At 36.6% G+C, this 26,438-nt stretch overlaps 1 protein-coding gene across 1 annotated transcript in view; it reads left to right on the forward strand.

The window, feature by feature from the left end:
- The window catches only part of XPR1 (xenotropic and polytropic retrovirus receptor 1), a 224,565-nt gene that overhangs the window by 10,230 nt on the left and 187,897 nt on the right, over positions 1-26,438 (forward strand). The window contains exon 2 of the mRNA XM_036905942.2: positions 18,073-18,124. Within this exon, the coding sequence (XP_036761837.1) occupies positions 18,073-18,124 (52 nt within the window). The remainder of the gene's footprint in view (positions 1-18,072; positions 18,125-26,438) is intronic.

Consider the following 26,438-nt stretch of genomic DNA (forward strand, 5'->3'; position numbering starts at 1 on the left):
TGTTTCTCTTGCCCGAGGAGATATATTCAGGAAAAAGTTGCTCATGTTTGTATTCAAGAGATTTTTGCCTATGTTTTCTTCTAAGAGTTTTTGGTTACATTACTTACATTCAGGTCTTTGATCCATTTCGAGTTTACTTTTGTGTATGGGATTAGACAATAATCCAGTTTCATTCTCTTACATGTAGCTGTCCAGTTTTGTCATCACCAGCTGTTGAAAAGGCTGTCATTTCCCCATTGTATATCCATAGCTCCTTCATCGTATATTAATTGACCGTATATGTTTGGGTTTATATCTGGGCTCTCTAGTCTGTTTCACTGGTCTATGGGTCTGTTCTTGTGCCAGTACCAAATTGTCTTGATTACTGTGGCTTTATAGTAGAGCTTGAAGTTGGGGAGCATAATCCCCCCCAGCTTTATTCTTCCTTCTCAGGATTGCTTTGGCTATTCAGGGTCTTTTGTGGTTCCATATGAATTTTAGAGCTATTTGCTCTAATTTGTTGAAGGATGCTGTTGGTATTTTTTTTTTTTTTTGGTATCGTTAATCTACAATTACATGAGAAACATTGTGTTTACTAGACTCCCCCCTTCACCAAGGCCCCCCCACATACCCCTTTACAATCACTGACCATCTGCGTAGTAAGATGCTATAGAATTACTACTTGTCTTCTGTGTTGTACAACTCTCCCCATGCCGCACCCTCTACATTACGTCTGCTAATAGTAATACCCCCTTTTCCCCCACCTTATCCCTCCCTTCCTACCCATCCTCCACAGTTCCTTTCCATTTGGTAACTGTTAGTCCATTCTTGGGTTCTGTGAGTCTGCTGCTGTTTTGTTTTCAGTTCTTTTCTTTGTTCTTATACTCCACAGGTGAATGAAATCATTTGATATTTGTCTTTTTCCACCTGGCTTATTTCACTGAGCATAATACCCTCTAGCTCCATCCATGTTGTTGCAAATGGTAGGATTTGTTTTCTTCTTATGACTGAATAATATTCCATTGTGTATATGTACCACCATCTTCTTTATCCATTCATCTACTGATGGACACTTAGGTTGCTTCCATTCCTTGGCTATTGTAAATAGCGCTGCAATAAATATAGGGGTGCATATGTCTTTTTCAAACTGGGCTGCTGCATTCTTAGGGTAAATTCCTAGAAGTGGAATTCCTGGGTCAAATGGTTTTTCTATTTTGAGTTTTTTTGAGGAACCTCCATACGGCTTTCCACAATGGTTGAACTAATTTACATTCCCACTAGCAGTGTAGGAGGGTTCCCCTTTCTCCACAACCTCACCAACATTTGTTGTTGTTTGTCTTTTGGGTGGTCGCAATCCTTACTGGTGTGAGGTGATATCTCATTGTAGTTTTAATTCGCATTTCTCTGATGACAAGCGATGTGGAGCATCTTCTCATGTGTCTCTTGGCCACCTGAATTTCTTCTTTGGAGAAGTGTCTGTTCAGATCCTGTGCCCATTTTGGAACTGGATTATTTGCTTTTTGTTTGTTGAGGTACATGAGCTCTTTATATATTTTGGATGTCAACCCTTTATTGGATCTGTCATTTATAAATATATATTCTCCCATACTGTAGGATGCCTTTTTTTTCTATTGGTGGTGTCCTTTGCCGTACAGAAGCTTTTCAGCTTGATACAGCCCCACTTGTTCATTTTTGCTTTTGTTTCCCTTGCCCAGGGAGATATGTTCATGAAGAAGTCACTCATGTCTATGTCCAAGAGATTTTTACCTGTGTTTTTTTCTAAGAGTTTTATGGTTTCATGACTTAAATTCAGGTGTTTGATCCATTTCAAATTTACTTTTGTGTATGGGGTTAGACAATGATCCAGTTTCATTCTCTTGCATGTAGCTTTCCAGTTTTGCCAACACCAGCTGTTGAAGAGGCTGTCATTTCCCCATTGTATGTCCATGGCTCCTTTATCATATATCAATTGACCATATATGTTTGTGTTAATATCTGGATTCTCTATCCTGTTCCACTGGTCTGTGGGTCTGTTCTTGTGCCAGTACCGAATTGTCTTGATTACTGTGGCTTTATAGTAGAGCTTGAAGTTGGGGAGTGTAATCCCCCCAGCTTAATTCTTCCTTTTGAGGATTGCTTTGGCTCTTCGGGGTCTTTTGTGGTTCCATATTAATTTTAGAACTATTTTCTCTAATTTTGTTGAAGGATGCTGTTGGTATTTTGATAGGAATTGCATTGATTCTATAGGTTGCTTTAGGCAGGATGGCCATTTTGACAATATTAATTCTTCCTATCCATGAACACAGGATGTGTTTCCATTTATTGGTATCTTTAATTTCTCTCATGAGTGTCTTGTAGTTTTCAGAGTATAGGTCTTTCACTTTCTTGGTTAGGTTTATTCCTGGTATTTTATTCTTTTTGAAGCAATTGTGAATGGAATAGTTTTCTTGATTTCTCTTTCTGCTAGTTCTTGTTAGTGTGTAGGAATGCAACAGATTTCTGTGTATTAATTTTGTATCCTGCAACTTTGCTGAATTCAGATATTTGATGTAGTAGTTTTGAAGTGGAGTCTTTAGGGTTTTTTATGTACAATATCATGTCATCTGCAAACAGGGACAGTTTAACTTCTTGCCTGCCAATCTGGATGCCTTTTATTTCTTTGTGTTGTCTGATTGCTGTGGCTATGACCTCCAGAACTATGTTGAATGAAAGTGGGTAGAGTGGGCATCCTTGTTTTGTTCCTGATATTAAAGGAAAAGCTTTCAGCTTCTCGCTGTTAAGTATGATGTTGGCTGTGGGTTTGTCATATATGGCCTTTATTATGTTGAGGTACTTAACTTCTATACACAATTTGTTGAGAGTTTTTATTATGAATGAATGTTGAATTTTGTCAAATGCTTTTTCAGCATCTATGGAGATGATCATGTGGTTTTTGTCCTTCTTTTAGTTGATAATGTTGATGGATTTTCGAATGTTGTACCACCCTTGCATCCCTGGGATGAATCCCACTTGATCATGATGGATGATCTTTCTGATGTATTTTTGAGTTCAATTTGCTAATATTTTGTTGAGTATTTTTGCATCTATGTTCATCATGGATATTGGTCTGTAATTTTCATTTTTTGTGGTGTCTTTTCCTGGTTTTGGTATTAAAGTGATGCTGGCCTCGTAGAATGAGTTTGGGAGTATTCCCTACTCTTCTACTTTTTGGAAAACTTTAAGGAGATGGGTATTAGGTCTTCACTTAATGTTTGATAAAATTCAGGGGTGAAGCCATGTGGTCCAGGGGTTTTGTTCTTGGGTACATTTCTGATTACTGATTCAATTTCATTCCTTGTAATTGGTCTGTTCAGATTTGCTGTTTCTTCCTGGGTCAGCCATGGAAGGTTGTATTTTTCTAGAAATTTGTCCACTCTAGTTTACCCATTTTGTTAGCTTATAATTTTTCATAGTATTCTTTAATAATTCCTTGTATTTCTGTGGTGTCTGTGGTGATTTTTCCTTTCTCATTTCTGATTCTGTTTATGTGTGTAGAGTCTCTTTTTTTCTTAATAAGTCTGGCAAGGGGTTTATCTATTTTGTTTATTTTCTCAAAGATCCAACTCCTGCTTTCATTGATTCTTTCTATTGTTTTATTTTAAATTTTATTTATTTCTCCTCTAATCTTTATTATGTCCCTCCTTCTAGTGACTTTGGGTCTCATTTGTTCTTCTTTTTCTAGTTCTGTTAATTGTTAGTTTAGACTGTTCATATGGGATTGTTCTTTCCTGAGGTAGGCTGTATTGCGATATACTTCCCTATTACCACAGCATTCACTTAATCTCACAGCTTTTGTGTTATTGAATCACTGTTGTCATTTGCCTCCACATATTGCTTGAGCTCTGTTTTTATTTGGTCGTTGATCCATCGATTATTTAGGAGCATGTCATTAAGCCTCCATGTGTTTGTGGGCTTTTTCATTTTCTTTGAATAATTTATTTCTAGTTTCATACCTTTGTAGTCTGAGAAGCTGGTTGGTATAATTTCAGTCTTTCTGAATTCACTGAGGCTCTTTTTGTGACCTTAAGTGATCTGTTCTTGAAAATGGTCCATATGTGGTTGAGAAGAATATGTATCCTGCTGCTTTTGGGTGGAGTGTTCTGTAGATGTCTGTTAGTTCTATCTGTTCTAATGTGTTGTTCAGTGCCTCTGTCACCTTACTTGTTTTCTGTCTGGTTGATCTGTCCTTTGGAGTGAGTGGTAAGTTGAAGTCTTCTAAAATGAATGCATTGCATTCTATTTCCCCATTTAATTCTGTTAGTATTTGTTTCACATGTGTAGGTGATTCTGTGTTGGGTGCATAGATATTTATAATGGTTATATCTTCTTGTTGGACTGACCCCTTTGTCATTATGTAATGTCCTTCTTTGTCTCTTGTTATTTTCTTTGTTTTGAAGTCTGTTTTGTCTGATACACGTGCTGGAACTCCTGCTTTTTTCTCCCTATTAGTTGCATGAAAGATGTTTTTCCATCCCTTTACTTTTAGTCTGTATATGTCTTTGGGTTTGAACTGAGTCTTTTGTAGGCAGCATATAGACTGGTCTTGTTTTTTTGTCCTTTCTGTGAGTCTCTGTCTTTTGATTGATGCATTCAGACCGTTTACATTTAGGGTGATTATCGATAGATATGTACTTATTGCCATTGCAGGCTTTAGATTTGTGGTTACCAAAGGTTCAAGGGTAATTCCCTTATTATCTTACAGTCTAACTTAATTCACTTAGTATGCTATTACAAACACAATCTAAAGGTTCTTTTTCCTCCTTTTTCTTCCTCCTCCATTATTTATATATTAGGTATCATATTCTGTACTCTTTGTCTTTCCCTTGGCTGACCTTGGGGGTCATTGCATAAATTTTGCATTTGCTTAGTAATTAATTGTTCTACCTACTTTACTGTGGTTTTATTTCCTTTGGTGACAGCTATTTAGCCTTAGGAACACTTCCATCTATAGCAGTCCCTCCAAAATGCACTATAGAGACACTTTGTGGGAGGTAAATTCTCTCAGCTTTTGCTTATCTGGAAATTGTTAAATCCCTCCTTCAAATTTAAATGATAATCTTGCTGGATAGAGTATTCTTGGTTTGAGGTTCTTTTGTTTCACTGCATTAAATATATCATGCCACTCCCTTCTGGCCTGTAAGGTTTCTGCTGAGAAGTCTGATGATAGCCTGATAGGTTTTCCTTTGTATGTGATCTTTTTCTCTCTCCGGCTGCTTTTAAAAGTCTGTCCTTATCCTTGATCTTTGCCATTTTAATTATTATATGTCTTGATGTTTTCCTTTGGTCCCTTGGGTTGGGAGGTCTGTGCACCTCCATGGCCTGAGAGACTATCTCCTTCCCCAGGTTGGGGAAGTTTTCAGCAATTACCTCCTCAAAGACACTTTCTCTCTCTTTTTCTCTCTCTTTTTCTGCTGTCCATGTAATTCGAATATTGTTCCGTTTGGATAGGTTACACAGTTCTCTCAATATTCTTCTATTCCTAGAGGTCCTTTTTTCTCTCTGTGCCTTTCTTTGTATTCCTGTTCTCTAATTTTTATTCCATTTACTGTCTCTTCTACTACATCTAATCTACTATTAAATCTCTCCATTCTATTTTTCATTTCAAATGCTGAATTTCTTATTGATTGAATCTCTGTCCTAAATTCGTCCCTGAGTTCTTGAATATTTTTCTCTACCTCCATGAACATGTTCATAATTTTTATTTTGAAATCTCTTTCAGGAAGATTGATGAGTTCAGTTTCACTTGGCCCTTTTTCTGGAGTTTGTGGGATTTTTGGTTTGAACCAGGTTACTTTGATGTTCCATATTTGTATGTGGCACCCTCTAGTGCCCAGAATCTCTGCTCTCTGGAGCTGCTCAGTCCCTGGAGCGATTTTGGGAGTCATAAGGGAGTGGCGCTGGTGCCTAGGGATAGGAAAGAGCTGTTGACTGCTTCCCGGCTGCTGTGTTTGTCTCCATTGTTAGAACCAGTGGGCCAAGCGCACAGGTGTAAGCCTCTGTGCTTTGAGTTAGTAGCTGCTGTAGGCAGGGCCTCTGTCTGTCTGGCCTGACACCAAAGCAGGGATTGTCAGTTTGTAAGCTAGTGTGCGCTGGCTGGGATGAAGGTGCAGTAGGCTGCATATCATGGTGGGAGGCCTCTGAGCTGTGTAGCCAGCTAGGGGGATGGAGTGCTGAAGATTGCGAAAGTTCCCAACCTGTTGGGCTGAGTTTACCAGGACAATTTTATCCACCTGTCGTTTCTCCTGAGCAGCAAGCTCTGTGCAATCCTTGCCCCTTTAGCAGCCCTCTCGCTGTTAGGAAGTCTCTCAGACTGCCTGCCTTTCTTTTGTCCTGGAGCAGCCGGATATGGATTCCTGTTTTCCACAAGTGGCTGTATTCTCAGTCTCTCCAAGTATTCCACCTTTCTTAGCTTTCCAACCCCACAAATCTCCAGAGCACCATGCAATGTAGGTTCGTGCTCCCAGAGCAGATCTCCAGGGCTGGGTGTTTAGTAGTCGTAGGCTTCCACCCACTCCCCGCTCTGTTTCCCTTCCTCCTGCTGGTGAGCTGGGGTGGGGAAAGGGCTTGGGTTTCGCTAGATCACGACTTTGCTGTGTTACACTGTTCTGTGAGGTCTGCTTTTTTCTCCAGGTGTATGCAGTCTGGCACAGCCTTATTTCCTGTTGCTCCTTTAGGATGAGTTGTATTAAGTACATTTTCATATTATATGTGGTTTTGGGAGGAAGTCTCTGTCTCACCTCTCACGCCTCCATCTTTATTCCCACCCTCTAAATAGAGGAAATCTTGGAAAATACATTCTCACAGGAGTCAATGTTCCTAAAGGTAAATGGAGTATTAGCAGTGGTATACTCTGCAGATGGATCATTGAGAATGAGATTTAAAGACAGGCCTTTGGATATGACAAAAGGGAGTTTATTGGTGAATTGTGAACATAAATTATCTTTTGCTAACTTTCTTCCAGGTTTTAAGAGGTTAAAGTCATTGAGACAATGTGCATATTTTTCATTGGAGAAATTTGGCCATTAACAGAATAAGGGAAAGGATAGAACCTTTAGGAATGAGTAGGATAATGCTAAAGGTTCCTTGAAGATTTAGGGGATCTATTCATATTTGAAGGCAGTATAGGAAGTAGCTTTAATTTTGTCTGAATTCTTTGTTTATCTAAGTTTTCTTCCGTCATTTGTTGTCTTTGAAACCTTTATAAAGTTATTTTATTTCTCTAAACCTCAGTTTTCTTATGTATAAAATAGGGATAACATGCCTTTCAAGGTTATTGTGAGATTAGATAGAAAATAAAAGGGCTAGTAAGGGCCTGATATATAGAAGATACTTTTCAATAAAGTGTAGCTGTTAATTTTCATCATCATTAAAAGTTAGCTATAGGAGTAACTTTTATTCATTTATTCAGCATACATTTATTTTAGGGTGTTGGTTCTTAATCTTTTAGTATAACAAGACCCTCTTTCCAAGTTATGAAATTTATTGGAAACCAAATGATGGTAGCTGGGCATTTAGGATCCATTGCTTGAGAAACTACATACTGACAAAATGAATTACTATATCTCATAGGTTCCAAGCTACACATTCCCTTGTTACAAATTCTAACACCTTTGAAATTGGGATTTATCTTACAGATGTCATGGTTTAATTGGTAATGCTTTTCTTTCTTAATGGTACATTAAATAATGTGTTTTAACAATTCGTGGTATCTTAGACTCAATGAAATATGATAATATTTTATTAAGTACAAATACCTTCATATATTTTGACAAGTAGTAGTATATTTGTGGGAAACACTGTTTAGCCTACAGAGAACTCCTAGTTTATTGAAGTTTTGCAGTGTGGAAATTGGAGCTGTGGAGTGGTCTGAGACCCATTTTCATAGGTGTGTAGGAAACAACACTGTAGAACCTATGGATTCCTTTCTGTTTACTTTCAGATAAACTGGCAAACTGTTACTAAGCAGGACTGAGAATTTTATGTTGTGGTAACTATTATTTTGGGCCAAAATCTAACATGTTTTACCAACCTATATAAACCTTACATGTTAAAGAGGGCTGGAAGGCAAAAGCACTAAGAACTCTTTTGGCTGGTAAATGAGAGATTTGAATTTTGTGTAGAAATAAAAGATAATGAAAATTGGGAAAAATAAGAGAGGACTTTGAATTTTGTTACTTGATGAAACTGGAAATGCTCTAAGGTAAGTAAAAAAGTATCAATAGTGCACAGTTTGAAAAGGCAGCTGCTGCTTTGACTTTGGATGTTCAGGTTTTATAGTTGCAAAGTCTGTGCAGTTCATGAACATATTTCGAATTTGTGCTGTACCAGATCCTGTGGCCTATGAAATTTACGTGAGATTACTCTCTGCCCTCAGAGAATTTAAAGCTATTACCACAATAAGTGTAAGAATGAGCCATACAGATTTAATTAGTTAAAAAAATGCATTTTTTATCAGCTTTATTTTCACATCAGAATAGTATCCTTGGACAAGGAGGATGCTGGTTTATTCTGTCAGACCTGCTGCAGCTCAGAAGCGTGGCTGTATGACTTCTCCAGGGCATTCACTGTATGTTAAATTGCAATGTTGGTAATTTACATGTGGGAATACAGTTTTGCTTTTTATTGCCAAATAAATCACTTACTTAAAATTTTCATAGTTTTCCTTTCCATAATTTTGTATATTTATAGAAATAAAAATTTTAACTGCTTTGATCAAGACAAGTCAGAGATGGATGTTATAATCTAATAACATGTACAGTCTGTGATACAAAACAGGTTTTTCAAATGTAGCCTTATGTATTATCTATTGCTATGTAACAAATTACCACAAAACTTAGTGGCTTATAACAGTAATAAACAATTATTATTTTATACTGTTTCTGTGAGTGAAAAGTTTGGAAGCCACTTAACCATGTGGTTCTGGCTCAGTATTTTGTGAGATTTTAGTCAAGATGTCAGCTAGGGCTGCAGTCATCTCAAAGGCTTAACTGGGGCTGGAAGATCCTATTTTAGGATGGTTCACTCAAGTGATTCACAAATTTGTGCTGGTTTTTTTTTTTTCAGGAGGTCTCCATTTCCTCCCCACTTTGACCTCTTCATAGGGCTGCTTCGTTTTTTTTTTATGGCTGGCTTCCCCCAGAATGGGTGATCTGAGAGAGCAAGATGAAAACCAGTTTCTTTTATGACCTAGCCTTGGAAGTAGGACTATGACATTTATGCAATATTCTATTGATTATACAGGTCAGCCCTATTGAGTATGGAAGGGGATTGCACAAAGGCATTACTACCAGGAGGTAGGAATCACTGAGGGTCATCCAAGAGGCTAGTTGCCTCTGATATAAAAATCTAATGGTTATATAAAAGTTTTGAAATAAAAGAATAACAAAAGCAAGAGGCCAAAATTAGAGGTAAATCTTAGAAAATAAGGTTTCACTCAAATGGTGGGCTACATGTCTTTTTATCAAAGCAGTATGGATTATAGTTGAGCAATAGTTGAAGGCACTGAAGTACAGAGAAGTTAATTTTCCCAAGGAAACACAGCTAATTAGTGGTAGAGTTGGTTTTCATCCACATTGTCTGGCTCCATACCTCTTAGCCACTCTGCTATGCTGCCTCACAGTAAAGAGAGATAGTAGGAAAATCACATCACCTCTGACACAGTCTATGGCATTCCCAACTGAGAAGACAGGTATATTGACAATCAGTGTTGTGTTCGTGTTCATGTTACCCATTGAGATTTTGTTTCAGCAACATTTTTCCTGTCATGTTAATGTTGGTTGAATAGTACTGGTTTTGTGGTTGTGTTTGGATTTAATTTGTAAGATTTTACTGTTTTATGAGTTGTTATAAACACTAAGAGTTTTGTCCTAGTTTATATATATATTTCAATAACATAAAAATAATTTAACACTCAAAGATTAGAGGTGCTGATGTAAAGGATTGCTTTGAATCCTTTGGAAATTAAAGAAATCTTTTGAAATGTACATAAATACATATTGATTTTATTTATTATACAAATTCAGAATTTTATAGAAAGTGTTGGATTTCCTTAAAGTAAACTAGCATGCATCAGGGAAACTCTTTGAATTTGTTATTTGTATATTTGGATGTATTGCTCCCAACCCTGGGCAGGTGTTCTGGGTGACTAATATTATAGACAAACAGTCCATAGGTACTAATATTGGCAATATTTTGTAGCCTTTCCTCTACTCCTAGTTCCCATCTGGGAGCTATTCTCATGTCACAGGCAGAGAATAGTGTCCTATTCTAGAATTCCTTAGAGATTGTTACTATCAATAACATAGAGGGTCTCTTATTCAGAGGGAAACTGTAGGCAGTAAGACGCACAAGAGGCTTGTCCCTGGTATCACTGAGAGTTGTTTTGATTTAAGTGAAATTATGATTCAGTTTTATAAGCAAAATGAAGGCTATCATCATTTTTCTCTTTATAAAATTTAGTCACCTTTTTAAAACTTAATTTAGTTTGCTTTCCTTTTGCAAATTTAATTCCTTCTATTACATGTCACCAAGATTCTACTTAGTATGATTTTCAGTGTGTTTTTAAAATCCACTTTAAAGTAATTTTCTCCAAAGAAGAAATACTTTAAATTTAAGAACTATTTATTGAGCTTCTACAATGTACAAGCTACTCTGCTAATCATTGATGGTTTATTTGGTTCCTGATGGCATCATTTAATTTTGGTTCGTATGCCTACTGTACTCCAGAAGTAGAAAGATTTCAGACATTTGAGTCTCTGATACTACATGCTCCCATGATAGATTTATTTCCTTAAGGATTCTCTGGCTGAATTTATTCCTTTCTTCTTATATTTTTCTATTTCTAGAGATTTATTTTGCTCTAAGCAATCTATTCATTTACCCTCTTAAAACATCCTGTGAAAGAACTTTATCTTCACATCACTCTACACTTGTATATGACTTTAATTTAAATTTCCAATCTGAACTGAAATAATGCCTTTCTAATGTTTGTTAAGATCTTCTGGACTAACTTCTTTGTTTAGACTGGAATTCAGTGGTCCCTAAGACATCTGAAATTGTAAAGAAAATAGTGAGTATTTATACATGTTTCTTGAAAGACATTTTATACCTCTGTCATACTCACTTAGGCCTTTGGTACATAAATGAGTTTAAGAATTAATGGTCTGTAAACATGAGTTTCAGATGTAGTCTTAGAAAATCTGTGGTCCACTAATAAAAGTTTTCCAAAAAGATTTCCCTTTGGCTATTTTTGTCACCACTTCTGATACCAAATTTATTTATTTTTCCTGACACCAACAATCATTTCTCCAACACCTACTGGGTGTCTAACAATTCAGTTGATTCTGATACTAACTATCTGGAGTTAGGACAGACCCCAAGGGTTAAGGGCTTAGTCCCACAAGGTGGTCCCCATTTAAGATAACAGCTATAAATGGGTTATCCAGGATACCCACACTTCTGCTAGGCTGACCTCAAGTTTGGGGGTTCCCACCAACCCCCTTCCCCAAGGTTTGATAATTGACTAGAATGGTTCACAGGACTCGTGAAAGTTCCATACTTACTACTACAGATGTATTTTAAAGGATTTAAAAAATACTTGTATCTTGGGTGGAGCCAAGATGGCGGCGTGAGTAGGACACTGGGAATCTACTCCCAAAAACATATATATTTTTGAGAATACAACAAATACAACTAATCCTAAAAGAGAGACCAGAAGACACAGGACAACAGCCAGACTACATCCACACCTGCGAGAACCCAACACCTGGTGAAAGGGGTAAGATACAAGCCGCAGCCTGGCAGGACCCGAGGCCCCTCACCCCAGCTCCCGGCAGAAGGAGAGGAATTGGAGTGAGGAGGGAGAGGGAGCCCAGGACTGCTAAACACCCAGCCCCAGCCATCCGCACCAGAGCACACAAACAGTGTATGCGTGGGGTCCTGGATACTAGGGAAACAGGACAGTAAGACCTTCGAGCGGGTCCCGAAGCCGGTGCCCCTGTGACAAAGAAAAGCGAGTGCTTTCTGAAAGTCTTAAAGGGACAGGGACGCCACAGCTGGACAGAAGCATCCCGGGTCACAGTCCAGCAGCTGGAAATTCCAGGGAACTCCGGGCACACTAACCCCCTGGGTAACAGCTCTGAGACCCCTCACGGAGGTAAATAGCTAAACAGACCCCCGTCCACTACACCTCCGGGGCCACGCCATAGCAGAGCAGCCGCCTGACACTGCCACGCCCACAGCAAGGGAGCTTCCTCCATACCTGCCGGGCAAGATACAGAGACCCAGTCTACACGCAATTGCCCAACACAAGCCACTAGGGGTCGCAGTTGTCCCAGTAAAGAAAGAGCAGGAGCAAGTGGAAAGTCTTGGCTCTCCCAGCTGACAGACAAGTCAATAGCTCACCATTGCACCTATCAGCATGAAAAGGGAAAAAAGTTTGATCCAGACAAGACTAACCCAGACAGCTTCTACATCTTCTACATCTTCCCTTGAGAAGGAACCTGGGTAGATAGATTTAACCAGGCTTCCTGAAAAAGAATTCAAAACAAAAGTCATAACCATGCTGATGGACTTGCAGAGAAATATGCAAGAACTAAGGAGAGAGAATACAGAAATAAAACAAGCTCTGGAAGGACTTCAAAACAGAATGGACGAGATGCAAGAGACCATTAATGGACTAGAAAACAGAGAACAGGAACACAGAGAAGCTGATGCAGAGAGAGATAAAAGGATCTCCAGGAATGAAAGAATTTTAAGAGAACTGTGTGACCAACTGAAACAGAACAATATCTGCATTATAGGGGTACCAGAAGAAGAAGAAGAGAGAAAAAGGGATAGAAAGTGTCTTTGAAGAAATAATTGCTGAAAACTTCCCCAAACTAGGGGAGGAAATGGCCTCTCAGACCACAGAGGTACACAGAACTCCCATGACAAGGGATCCAAGGAGGGCAACACCAAGACACATAATAATTAAAATGGCAAAGATCAAAGACAAAGACAAAGTATTAAAGGCAGCCAGAGAGAAAAAAAAGGTCACCTACAAAGGAAAACCCATCAGGCTATCATCAGACTTCTCAAAAGAAACCCTACAGGCCAGAAGAGAATGGCATGATATACTTAATGCAATGAAACAGAAGGGCCTCGAACCAAGAATACTGTATCCAGCATGATTAGCATTTAAATATGAAGGAGGGATTAAACAATTCCCAGACAAGCAAAATTTGAGGGAATTTGCCTCCCACAAACCACCTCTACAGGGCATCCTACAGGGACTGCTCTAGATGGGAGCACTCCTAAAAAGAGCACAGAACAAAACACCCAACATAGGAAGAAGGGAGGAGGAGGAATAAGAAGGGAGAGAAATAAAGAATCATCAGACTGTGTTTATAATACCTCAATAAGTGAGTTAAGTTAGACAGTAAGATAGTAAAGAAGCTAACCTTGAACCTTTGGTAACCACAAACTTAAAGCCTGCAGTGGCAAAAAGTACATACCTTTCAATAATCACCCTAAATGTAAATGGACTGAATGCACCAATCAAAAGACACAGAGTAATAGAATGGATAAAAAAGCAAGACCCATCCATATGCTGCTTACAAGAGACCCACCTCAAACCCAAAGACATGCACAGACTTAAAGTCAAGGGATGGAAAAAGATATTTCATGCAAACAACAGAGAGAAAAAAGCAGGTGTTGTAATACTAGTATCAGACAAAATAGACTTCAAAATAAAGAAAGTAACAAAAGATAAAGAAGGACATTACATAATGATAAAGGGCTCAGTCCAACAAGAAGATATAGCCATTATAAATATATATGCACCCAATACAGGAGCACCAACATATGTGAAACAAATACTAACAATTAAAGGAGGAAATAGAATGCAATGCATTCATTTTGGGAGACTTCAACACACCACTCACTCCAAAGGACAGATCCACCAGACAGAAAATAAGTAAGGACACAGAGGCACTGAACAAAACACTAGAACAGATGAACCTAATAGATGTCTACAGAACTCTACATCCAAAACCAACAGGATACACATTCTTCTCAAGTGCACATGGAACATTCTCCAGAATAGACCACATACTAGGCCACAAAAAGAGCCTCAGTAAATTCCAAAAGATTGAAATCCTACCAACCAACTTTTCAGACCACAAAGGCATGAAACTAGAAATAAATTGTACAAAGAAAGCAAAAAGGCTCACAAACACATGGAGGCTTAACAACACGCTCCTAAATAATCAATGGATCAATGACCAAATCAAAATGGAGATCCAGCAATATATGGAAACAAACGACAACAACAACACAAAGCCCCAACTACTGTGGGATACAGCAAAAGCAGTCTTAAGAGGAAAGTATATAGCAATGCAGGCATATTTAAAGAAGGAAGAACAATCCCAAATGAAAGGTCTGACATCACAATTATCGAAATTGGAAAAAGAAGAACAAATGAGGCCTAAGGTCAGCAGAAGGAGGGACATAATAAAGATCAGAGAAGACATAAATAAAATTGAGAAGAATAAAACAATAGCAAAAATCAATGAAACCAAGAGCTGGTTCTTCGAGAAAATAAACAGAATAGATAAGCCTCTACCCAGACTTATTAAGAGGAAAAGAGAGTCAACACAAATCAACAGAATCAGAAACGAGAAAGGAAAAATCACGACGGACCCCACAGAAATACAAAGAATTATTAGAGAGTACTATGAAAACCTATATGCTAACAAACTGGGAAACCTAGGAGAAATGGACAACTTCCTAGAAAAATACAACCTTCCAAGACTGACCCAGAAAGAAACAGAAAATCTAAACAGACCAATTACCAGCAACGAAATTGAAGCGGTAATCAAAAAACTACCAAAGAACAAAACCCCCGGGCCAGATGGATTTACCTTGGAATTTTATCAGACATACAGAGAAGACATAATACCCATTCTCCTTAAAGTTTTCCAAAAAATAGAAGAGGAGGGAATACTCCCAAACTCATTCTATGAAGCCAACATCACCCTAATACCAAAACCAGGCAAAGACACCACCAAAAAAGAAAACTACAGACCAATATCCCTGATGAACGTAGATGCATCAAAAGGATCGTACACCATGACCAAGTGGGATTCATCCCAGGGATGCAAGGATGGTACAGCATTCGAAAGTCCATCAACATCATCCACCACATCAACAAAAAGAAAGACAAAAACCACGTGATCATCTCCATAGATGCTGAAAAAGCATTCGATTAAATTCAACATCCATTCATGATAAAAACTCTCAACAAAATGGGAATAGAGGGCAAGTACCTCAACATAATAAAGGCCATCTATGATAAACCCACAGCCAACATCATACTGAACAGCGAGAAACTGAAAGCTTTTCCTCTGCGATTGGGAACAAGACAGGGATGCCCACTCTCCCCACTGTTATTTAACATAGTACTGGAGGTCCTAGCCATGGCAATTAGACAAAACAAAGAAATACAAGGAATCCAGGTTGGTAAAGAAGAAGTTAAACTGTCACTATTTGCAGATGACATGATATTGTACATAAAAAACCCTAAAGACTCCACTCTGAAACTACTAGAGCTAATATCAGAATTCAGCAAAGTTGCAGGATACAAAATTAACACACAGAAATCTTTGGCTTTCCTATACACTAACAATAAACTGATAGAAAGAGAAATCAGGAAGACAGTTCCATTCACAATAGCATCAAAAAGAATAAAATACTGAGGAATAAACCTAACCAAGGAAGTGAAAGACCTATACCCTGAAAACTGTAAGACACTCTTAAGAGAAATTAAAGAGGTCACTAACAAGTGGAAACTCATCCCATGCTCCTGGCTAGGAAGAATTAATATTGTCAAAATGGCCGTCCTGCCCAAAGCAATATACATATTCGATGCAATCCCTATCAAACTACCAACAGCATTCTTCAATGAACTGGAATAAATAGTTCACAAATTCATATGGAAATACCAAAGATCCCTAATAGCTAAAGCAATCCTGAGAAGGAAGAATAAAGTGGAGGGGATCTCACTCCCCTACTTCAAGCTCTACTACAAAGCCACAGTAATCAAGACAATTTGGTACTGGCACAAGAACAGAGCCACAGACCAATGGAACAGAATAGAGACTCCAAACATTAACCCAAATATATATGGTCAACTAATATTTGATAAAGGGGCCATGGACATACAATGGGGAAATGACAGTCTCTTTAACAGATGGTGCTGGCAATACTGGACAGCTACATGTAAGAGAATGAAACTGGATCACTGTCTAGCCCCATACACAAAAGTAAATTCTAAATGGATCAAAGACTTGAATGTAAGTCATGAAACCATAAAACTCTTAGAAAAAAACATAGGCAAAAATCTCTTAGACATAAACATGAGTGACCTCTTCTTGAACATATCTCCCTGGGCAAGGGAAACAAACGCAAAAATGAACAAATGGGACTATATCAAGCTGAAAAGCTTCTGTACAGCAAAGGACACCATCAATAGAACAAGAAGGTATCCTACAGTATGGGAGAATATATTCGTACATGACAGATCCGATAAAGGGTTGACATCCAAAATATGTAAAGAGCTCACACACCTCAACAAACAAAAAGCAAATAATCCAATTTAAAAATGGGCAGAGGATGTGAATAGACAGTTCTCTAAAGAAGAAATTCAGATGGCCAACAGACACATGAAAAGATGCTCCACATCACTTGTCATCAGAGAAATGCAAATTAAAACCACAATGAGGTATCATCTCACACCAGTAAGGATGGCTACCATCCAAAAGACAAACAACAACAAATGTTGGCGAGGTTGTGGAGAAAGGGGAACCCTCCTACACTGCTGGTGGGAATGTAAATTAGTTCAATCATAGTGGAAAGCAGTATGGAGGTTCCTCAAAATGCTCAAAATAGAAATACCATTTGACCCAGGAATTCCACTTCTAGGAATTTACCCCAAGAATGCAGCACTCCAGTTTGAAAAAGACGTATGCACCCCTATGTTTTTGTCGCAGCACTATTTACAATAGCCAAGAAATGGAAGCAACCTAAGTGTCCATCAGTAGATGAATGGATAAAGAAGAGGTGGTACATACACACAATGGAATATTATTTAGCCATAAGAAGTAAACAAATCCTACCATTTGCAACAACATGGATGGAGCTAGAGGGTATTATGCTCAGTGAAATAAGCCAGGTGGAGAAAGAGAAGTACCAAATGATTTCACTCATACGTGGAGTGTAAGAACAAAAGAAAACTGAAGGAACAAAACAGCAGCAGAAGCACAGAACCCAAGAATGGACTAATAGTTACCAAAGGGAAAGGGACTGGGGAGGACGGGTGGGAAGGGAGGGATAAGGGTGGGAAAAAAAGAAAGGGGGCATTATGATTAGCATGTATAGTGTGTGTGGGGACACGGGGAGGGCTGTGCAACACAGAGAAGACAAGTAGTGATTTTACATCATCTTACTATGTTGATGGACAGTGACTGTGAACGGGGATGTGAGGGGGACTTGGTGAAGGGGAGAGCCTAGTAAACAATGTCCTTCATGTAATTGTAGATTAATGATACCAAAATAAAATTTAAAAGTAAATAAATAAATAAATAGATAGATAGATAGATAGATAGATAGATAGATAAATAAATGCTGAAAAAATACTTGTATCCTGTGCTTCATATTTTATTATGCAGTGTTCCATTTGTATTCCTCTAGGCCAACTATTTTCTATCATTATTTTCTTTTAGTCAAGAGACTTTATGATCTCAGATGATTTTTCATTCTCTTTCAAATGTCCCTTAATTTTTAAAGTGTAAAAATTAGCTCTTGTCTTAAGGATTGGACAATACTGGATTGATATGAAAGTATAGTATTTGGGTTTTAGCTTATTAAAGTTAGTTGAAGTATTTCACTAAATTCTCAATTTAGGGAACCAGATGTAGTCACTGTCTGGATATTGAAAAAGAAGTAATTGTTTAGCTTCAAATGCTCTTAGTATAGAAGGTTACTCATGATTTCATCTATTTCTTTTCTTTTTATTAGGCTTTCAAGGATATGCTGTATTCAGCTCAGGACCAGGCACCTTCTGTGGAAGGTAAGATGCATTAACCCCAACATAAAACCCCTTTTTAAGGAAGAATATTTTAAACTGTCCAATATAAAACTAATATAACTTGCCCTATTATATAGATTTTTTTGCTTTTTATAATACATATAAAAGTTCTATAATATACATTACTTTTATAGTATATATTATGATACATGTTATATAATACAATTTTATATATACTATTATTGCCTTATAGTTTAGATAATATTGTTTTAAAATATATATATTATTAATTACTTTTATAAATTGTGATTATGTATATACAATATATAGGTATACTTTAGTATGTATTATGATTACTTATGAATATTAATATGGTTACATGATCGTAAGTCACATTGTGATTACATTGTATATTATGGTAATGTATGTTATAATTAATATGTAATATGATTATATTTCAATTAAATTTTTTTTGTGTGGCTCACATTTACCCTATAATGGTCTCGTTATGTCCTTAAAACACCTCTGCATTGTGAATCAGATACTGGTTTAAAGCCAAAGTTCTTATCTGTATCATGCTTTCCCCCTCCCTGTGTATTTTTATATCTATCCATCCATCCACCCACCTATCACCAGTGAATCCTTAATCCATAATTAGTCTGGGTAACACAGCTTTCCCATTTTGTTTAGGCCATGTCTTTAGATTGGGACCTGAGAAACAGTGGAGCATATTTACTCTGGGTGTTCTGTGGTGTATGTGTGTTGTATAAGCATGTGTATGTATGCATGTGCACAGTTGGGCAGTCATAAAATGACTGACCTAAGGATAGTAGTTATCTCTTCAATTACTTTATTGAACCTCCCTTTTCTGTTACCTCAGATTCTGCTTATCAGCTCATTCTTTATGGGCTTAATCTTTGATAGGTTTTGAGAGTTGTAATTTAAAGTTGTAGGCGTTCTTGTGTCTCCTAAATAATTAGGAACTGATTCAACAACTATTTCTTGATGGAGTGTTCCTTCTGAGGCTGGGTTTTCTTTCAGAATTTCACATTACATATTTTCAGGAGAGATGAGTATGAAAAAGTGTATGCAAAGAATATTCTAGATAGTGTGTACAGATTAATATCTTTATGAGATACCAAATTGGAATTCTATAAAGTCATTCTAATGACAAGCTCTTGGTGGCTTATTTTTATGACATATAGCAGATTTTGAAGTTGTTTAACTTCAAAAACACAAATCTGTAATTAAAATCTCATGGTCTTCAGTGACATAGAAATATATGCCTTTCATCTTTAACCATAGTTCAAAATGTGCTTCCTTTGACATCTCAAAATCTTTACCAGGGTATTGGTACTTAGGTATTAGTTTTATAATATGTGATTGAGTTTTGGATTATAATATATTTAGTATTCTTAAATCTCTAATTTTTAACTGAAGACATTAAGATTTATCAAAATGTTTAGGCCTTTATTGGGTTATCTCTATGTGTCTTATGTATCAACATATTTTAAGAATTAAGAAAAGTGAAATTACATGGAAGTGAAACTGTTCCCTCACCCTATGTAACTTGTTGTTTAATATTGGTTCTTTTAACTTTATTCCTAAGGTATTAATTTTTTTCCCCAAATTTTACCATCCGGTTTGTAACAAAGATACTCTGAGATACGTTGAAAGTTATGATGATCTTTATTCATCCATCCATGCTGGATGGACACTTCCAACTGTTTTATAGAGAAAAACTGTCTGTGAAAGTATGCCAAAATGACAAATATTTATAGTTGAGAAACTTTTGCTTTATCTCTTTGCCCAGAAACATTAACTTCTTTGGCCCCTGTTATAAAGGGAATACTGCATATATATGCATATGTATGTGCTGTTTCCGTAAGGAAAATATTCTGCCCTTGTTTGTTATCCTCTATTCAAATAAACAGAGGAAAGCCATGTAGTTTTTATCTTCTTAAAATGACTTGTTCTCTTTGAGACACTGGGGAATTGGAGGTATTGGAAAGTGGTTTTAAAAACATTATTTTATGTAGTATTGAGGTAGAAAAAGTTATTGAAGGACTTTACTTTTATCTCTTATTGGTATGCTGATACTGTATTAATTCGTAATCTTTTATAAAGTGTTAAATTTAAATGATCATTTCTGTCATTGTATTCTCAATATTGTGTTCATATATCTAGGCTTTCATTTAGCAGTTATAAATAAAATAATGCAACTTGAGCAGATTTATCAACAAAGTTCAAGATAAGACTTTCAACTTTTAACATTTTAAAGTGGAAAAAATGTTTGATAGGCCTCGATTATTTTTGAAAGTAATGGCTCTCTTTTTTTCACTTTTCTTTTTTCTACACTAGGTTTAAGTAGACTTAAAACTTTTGGTGCCAGTGAGCAAGTTTCTTTTTTAATCTTAAAACTGAAGTATACCATAAATTGGTGGTTCCTAAATATCTGCTGTACATTTAATTCAATTTAACTGTGTTTTATTTGCTTGTTTGACAAATACTGATACTTGGTCTCCATCTCAGATCAATTAAAATAAGATCTCGGGGATGGAGCCCAGGCAGTCTCCCCTGGTGATTTGAATATATAGCCAAAGTCAAGCGGCCCTGCCATAAACTTTAAATAATTTTAGGTCAGTATGGTTAATGCTAACTTCTTTTAGGCAATACTTAGCTTGCAGTTTTATAGGCTTCTGAAGTTCATTGATAGTTTGATTATTCTTTTAGCATATGGCAGTAGTTTTTCGTTCATAACATCTATAGGACATTTTAAAAAAATGTTTAATGTATTAATTGAATAATAGCTGTACTGTTTATGTTAAATGGTTGTAGTAACATCATTATAAAATTAATAAACATTTTTGCTGATTTGTTGAGATCAGTTATAGTAAAATAAGCAGCTTCCTCATATTTCACACTACTTTTGTTTAAGATGGAATGGATTTAAAATGGTAGTGAAAGGAAGGTAACTTGAAATGGACTCTTTAAGAGTGAACTGGTTTATTTGATGAAAGTGTATTAGAAAGATTCAACAACATAAAGGGAATATTGCATATATCATGCAGATGAAAGATTCATATAACATGCTTATAAATTTCATATATAAGCATGTTATATGAAAGCTTTTGTTGATAAGAAGTTAACCACAGACATTATTTTTTGCACAAGTGACTTTCTTTCTTCTAACTTAGTGGGACATTTCAAGATACACCTGTATCTTTATTGATAAAGTGAGCTTTTTCCCCATTTGAAAGTAAACCAACCAAACAAAATAATTTCAGTGTATAAGAAATCAAGACCTGTTTACTTAAAGTTACTTTTATTTTCAAATAAATAAACATTCAGATTCATGGTTATTTTGCTTCATTTATCCTTTGAAAGTGGATTTCATGAATCATTTATACATTGAATCCCTATTTTTATTTAAAGTAAATATCTCATAATTGTAACTAGGAAATGCTCATATTCTGAAATAATACATGTAAGAATGCTTAGGACTTATTCTTAGGCATTTCTTATCAATTTGTATCTAATCTCCTTTGATATATATATCATTACCTATTCTGTGTGATCTGTTACGTTTGATAACAGTTTATATTTCTATTTTGACTTTTATGACTGAGGAGGTAACTTAAAATTCTATGTTAAAGCGTATACAGTGTATTGATTTTTAAATAGTGGCATAAATAATTAAACATTTTACTATTTTATCTTTTTCTGCAGAAAGACTTGTAGTGCAGCATACATGACAATAGAATAAAGATATTAAAGCAATTAGAATTGTGGATTTTTTTCCTAATATGGAGGACACATACTTGGAGTCCTTAGAGTCAGCCTTCATGGAGTATTGTTTTGAGGAACTTCTGGAAAATAATGATGAAAACCTTTATATTGTGTTTTTACAATTCTTACTGTCAGTAAGGTATTTTGTACTTAAGACAGATTAAATTAAGCTGCATACTCTAGGTTCCCCATCAGTGTACCAGTCACATCTTAATCAGGATTCTTTCGAGGCATGACAGTGAAGATATGAACACAGAACTCTTAACTGCTGTACCTAGTCCAATTTTCAGTGATAGAGAATGGTGGAAAATACAAATTATTTTTCACCTTTTCTGTCATGGTTTTTATTTTTTCCATTTGTTGTCTCAGTCACTTTATGGAGTTAATCTACTTGGGTAAATATTCATGCCTTTTTTGGGGGAGAACTCCCCTTTCCACAGAATACTTTTGATACATAATGCTATTCATATAATTTATACACAATATTAATCTATTTTAGTTATTATTCTGAATTAATTTCAAGAAAAGTTTCAAGCTTTATTTTGCCATCCTCTTTTTAAAAATGTAGTGTCTTTTGTTTAGAAACATTAATGGTTTTCATTCTGTGATGGAAAAATAAAGAGAATCTGATTATCAACCTAGGTTGCAGAATTAAGCCATTATCATTTCTGCTGTTTTTTTTGCTTTTTCTTCCTTCTTTTTTTTTATTAAGGTATTATTGATATACACTCTTATGAAGGTGTTACATGAGCAACATTGTGGTTACTACATTCACCCATATTTTCAAGTCCCCCTCACACCCCATTGGAGTCACTGTCCATCAGCATAGTAAGATGCTATAGAGTCACTGCTTGTCTTCTGTATGCTGTACTGCCATCCCTGTGACCCCCCTACATTATGTGTGTTAATCATAATGCCCTTTAATCTTTGCCCTCCCTTCCCAGCACCCCCTTCCCTTTGGTAACCGCTAGTCTCTTCCTGGAGTCTGTGAGTCTGCTGCTGTTTTTTTCCCTCAGTTTTGCTTTGTTGTTATACTCCACAAATGAGTGAAATCATTTGGTATTGTCTTTCTCCATCTGGCTTATTTCACTAAGTGTAATACCCTCTAGCTCCATCCATGTTGTTGCAAATGGCAGGATTTGTTTTCTTCTTACGGCTAAATAGTATTCCATTGTGTATATGTACCACATCTTCTTTATCCATTTATCTACTGATGGATGCTTAGGTTGCTTCCATATCATATCTTGGCTATTGTCAATAGTGCTGTGATAAACATAAGGGTGCATTATGTCTTTTTGAATCTGTGATCTTGTTTTCTTCAGGTAAATTCCTTGGAATGAAATTCCTGGGTCAAGTGGTATTTCTATTTTTAGTTTTCTAAGAAACCTCTGTATTGCTTTCCACAATGAAATAATTTACATTCCCACCAACAGAGTAGGAGGGTACCCCTTTCTCCACATCCTCGCCAGTATTTGTTGTTCCTTCTTTCGGATGGTGGCCATCCTTATTGGTGTGATGTGATATCTCATTGTGGTTTTAATTTGCATTTCCCTGATAATTAGTGATATGGAGCATCTTTTCATGTGCCTGTTGGCCATGTGAATTTTTTCTAGGAGAAGTGTCTGTTCAGATCCTCTGCCCATTTTATAATTGGGTTATTTGCTTTTTGGGTGTTGAGGCATGTCAGTTCTTTAAATATTTTGCATGTTAACACCTTATTGTATTTGTCATTTATGAATATATTCTTCCATATTGTAAGATGCCTTTTTGTTCTACTGATGGTTTCCTTTGCTGTACAGAAACTGACTGTATCTTTTTTTTTTTGGTATCATTAATCTACAATTACATGAGGAATATTATGTTCACTAGACTCTCCCCATCACCAAGGCCCCCCCACTTACCCCATTACAGTCTCTGTCCATCAGCGTAGTAAGATGCTGTAGAGTCATAGAGTCACTACTTGTCTTCTCTGTGTTGTACAGCCCTCACTGTGCCCCCCCTCATTATACATGCTAATCATAATGCCCCCTTTCTTTTCCCTCCCCCCTTATACCTCCGTTCCCACCCATCCTCCCCAGTCCCTTTCTCTTTGGTAACTGTTAGTGCATTCTTGGGTTCTGTGTGTCTGCTGCTCTTTTGCTCCTTCAGTTTTTTCTTTGTTCTTATGCTCCACAGATGAGTGAAATCATTTGATACTTGTCTTTTTCTACCTGGCTTATTTCAACTGAGCATAATACCCTCTAGCTCCATCCATGTTGTTGCAAATGGTAGAATTTGTTTTCTTCTTATGCCTGAATAATACTCCATGTCCCACATCTTTTTTATCCATTCATCTACTGATGGACACTGAGGTTGCTTCCGATTTTTGGCTGTTGTAAATAATGCTGCGATAAACATAGGGGTGCATATGTCTTTTTGAAACTGGGCTCCTGCATTCTTAGGGTAAATTCCTAGGAGTGGAATTCCTGGGTCAAATGGTATTTCTATTTTGAGCTTTTTGAGGAACTTTCATACTGCTTTCCACAATGCTTGAACTAATTTACATTCCCACCAGCAGTGTAGGAGGGCTCCCCTTTTCCCACAATCTCACCAACATTTGTTGTTGTTTGTCTTTTGGATGGTGGCGAACCTTACTGGTATGAGGTGATATCCCATTGTGGTTTCAATTTGCATTTCTCTGATGACTAGAGAGGTGGAGCATCTTTTCATGTGTCTGTTGGCCATCTGAATTTCTTCTTTGGAGCACTGTCTGTTCAGCTCCTCTGACCATTTTTTTATCAGATTATTTGCTTTTTGTTTGTTGAGGTGCGTGAGCTCTTTATATATTTTGGATGTCAACCCATTATCGGATCTGTCATTTACGAATATATTCTCCCATACTGTAGGAAGCCTTTTTGTTCTATTGATGGTATCCTTTGCTATACAGAAGCTTTTCAGCTTGATATAGTCCCACTTGTTCATTTTTGCTTTTGTTTCCCTTGCCCAGGGAGATATGTTCATGAAGAGGTCACTCATGTTTATGTCCAAGAGATTTTTGCCTATGTTTTTTCCTAAGAGTTTTATGAAACTCTTATGATTTCATGACTTACATTCAGGTCTTTGATCCATTTCAAATTTACTTTTGTGTATGGGGTTAGACAGTGATCCAGTTTCATTCTCTTACATGTAGCTGTCCAGTTTTGCCAACACCATCTGTTGAGGAGACTGTCATTTCTCCATTGTATGTCCATGGTTCCTTTATTGTATATTAATTGACCATATATGTTTCTGTTAATATCTGGACTCTCCTGTTCCACTGGTCTGTGGGTCTGTTCTTGTGCCAGTACCAAATTGTCTTGATTACTGTGGCTTTGTAGTAGAGTTTCAAGTTGGGAAGCGAGATACCCCCCACTTCATTCTTCCTTCTCAGTATTGCTTTGGCTATTTGGGGGCTTTCTTGGTTCCATATGAATTTTAAAACTATTTGTTCCAATTCGTTGAAGAATGCTGTTGGTAATTTGATAGGGATTGCATTGAATCTGTATATTGCTTTAGGCAGGATGGCCATTTTGACAATATTCTTCCTAGCCAACAGCATGGGATGAGTTTCCTTTGTTAGTGTCCTCTTTAATTTCTCTTAAGAGTGTCTTGTAGTTTTCAGGGTATAGCTCTTTCCCTTCCTTGGTTAGGTTTATTCCTAGGTATTTTATTTTTTTGATGCACTTGTGAATGGAATTTTTTTCCTGATTTCTCTTTCTGCTAGTTCATCATTAGTGTATAGGAAAGCAACAGATTTCTGTGTATTAATTTTGTATCCTGCAACTTTGCTGAATTCAGATATTCTAGTAGTTTTGGAGTGGAGTCTTTAGGGTTTTTTATGTACAATATCATGTCATCTGCAAATAGTGGCAGTTTGACTTCTTCTTTACCAGTCTGGATGCCTTGTATTTCTTTGTTTTGTATGATTGCCATCACTAGGACCTCCAGTACTATGTTGAATAACAGTGGGAACAGTGGGCATCCCTGTCTTGTTCCCGATCTTATGATTGTATCTTTTAAGAAATATCTCTACTAATTTTTTTTATTAGTCCACATTGTTTCCAGAAGTATTGGGGAATATTTATAGGGGATGAAGATAGAATGGTGAGATAAAGCTCCAGTAAATTTAATATAGAGAATAGATACCACAAAGATCCTGGAAGAGAAGAACATCAGGTGAAAGTTAAGAAAGTATGACTAAATTATGGACTTTAGTTAATAATAGTGTGTTAATATTGGTTCATTAATTGTGACAAATGTACCATATTAATGTAAAATGTTAATGATGGGGAATCTGGGTGCGGGTATGTGGAACTCTCTGGACTACCTTTGCAACTTTTCTCTAAATCTGAAATTATTCTGGAATGAAAAGTTTATTTTAAAAAATTAGATGCCATAAGATTTTATACAATTGTCAGAAGGTAATTGGAAATTCACCTCTGAATTGTTTGGAGTTAAAGGCTAGAGAAGAGCATGATTAATTTCAGAACTCATATAAGGTAAATTTATATCAGTTCCTCAGAAAAATAATCAGCCTTTATTGATCATG

The sequence above is a fragment of the Manis pentadactyla genome, chromosome 9 (genome assembly GCF_030020395.1).
Source record: "Manis pentadactyla isolate mManPen7 chromosome 9, mManPen7.hap1, whole genome shotgun sequence".
Taxonomy (NCBI): domain Eukaryota; kingdom Metazoa; phylum Chordata; class Mammalia; order Pholidota; family Manidae; genus Manis; species Manis pentadactyla.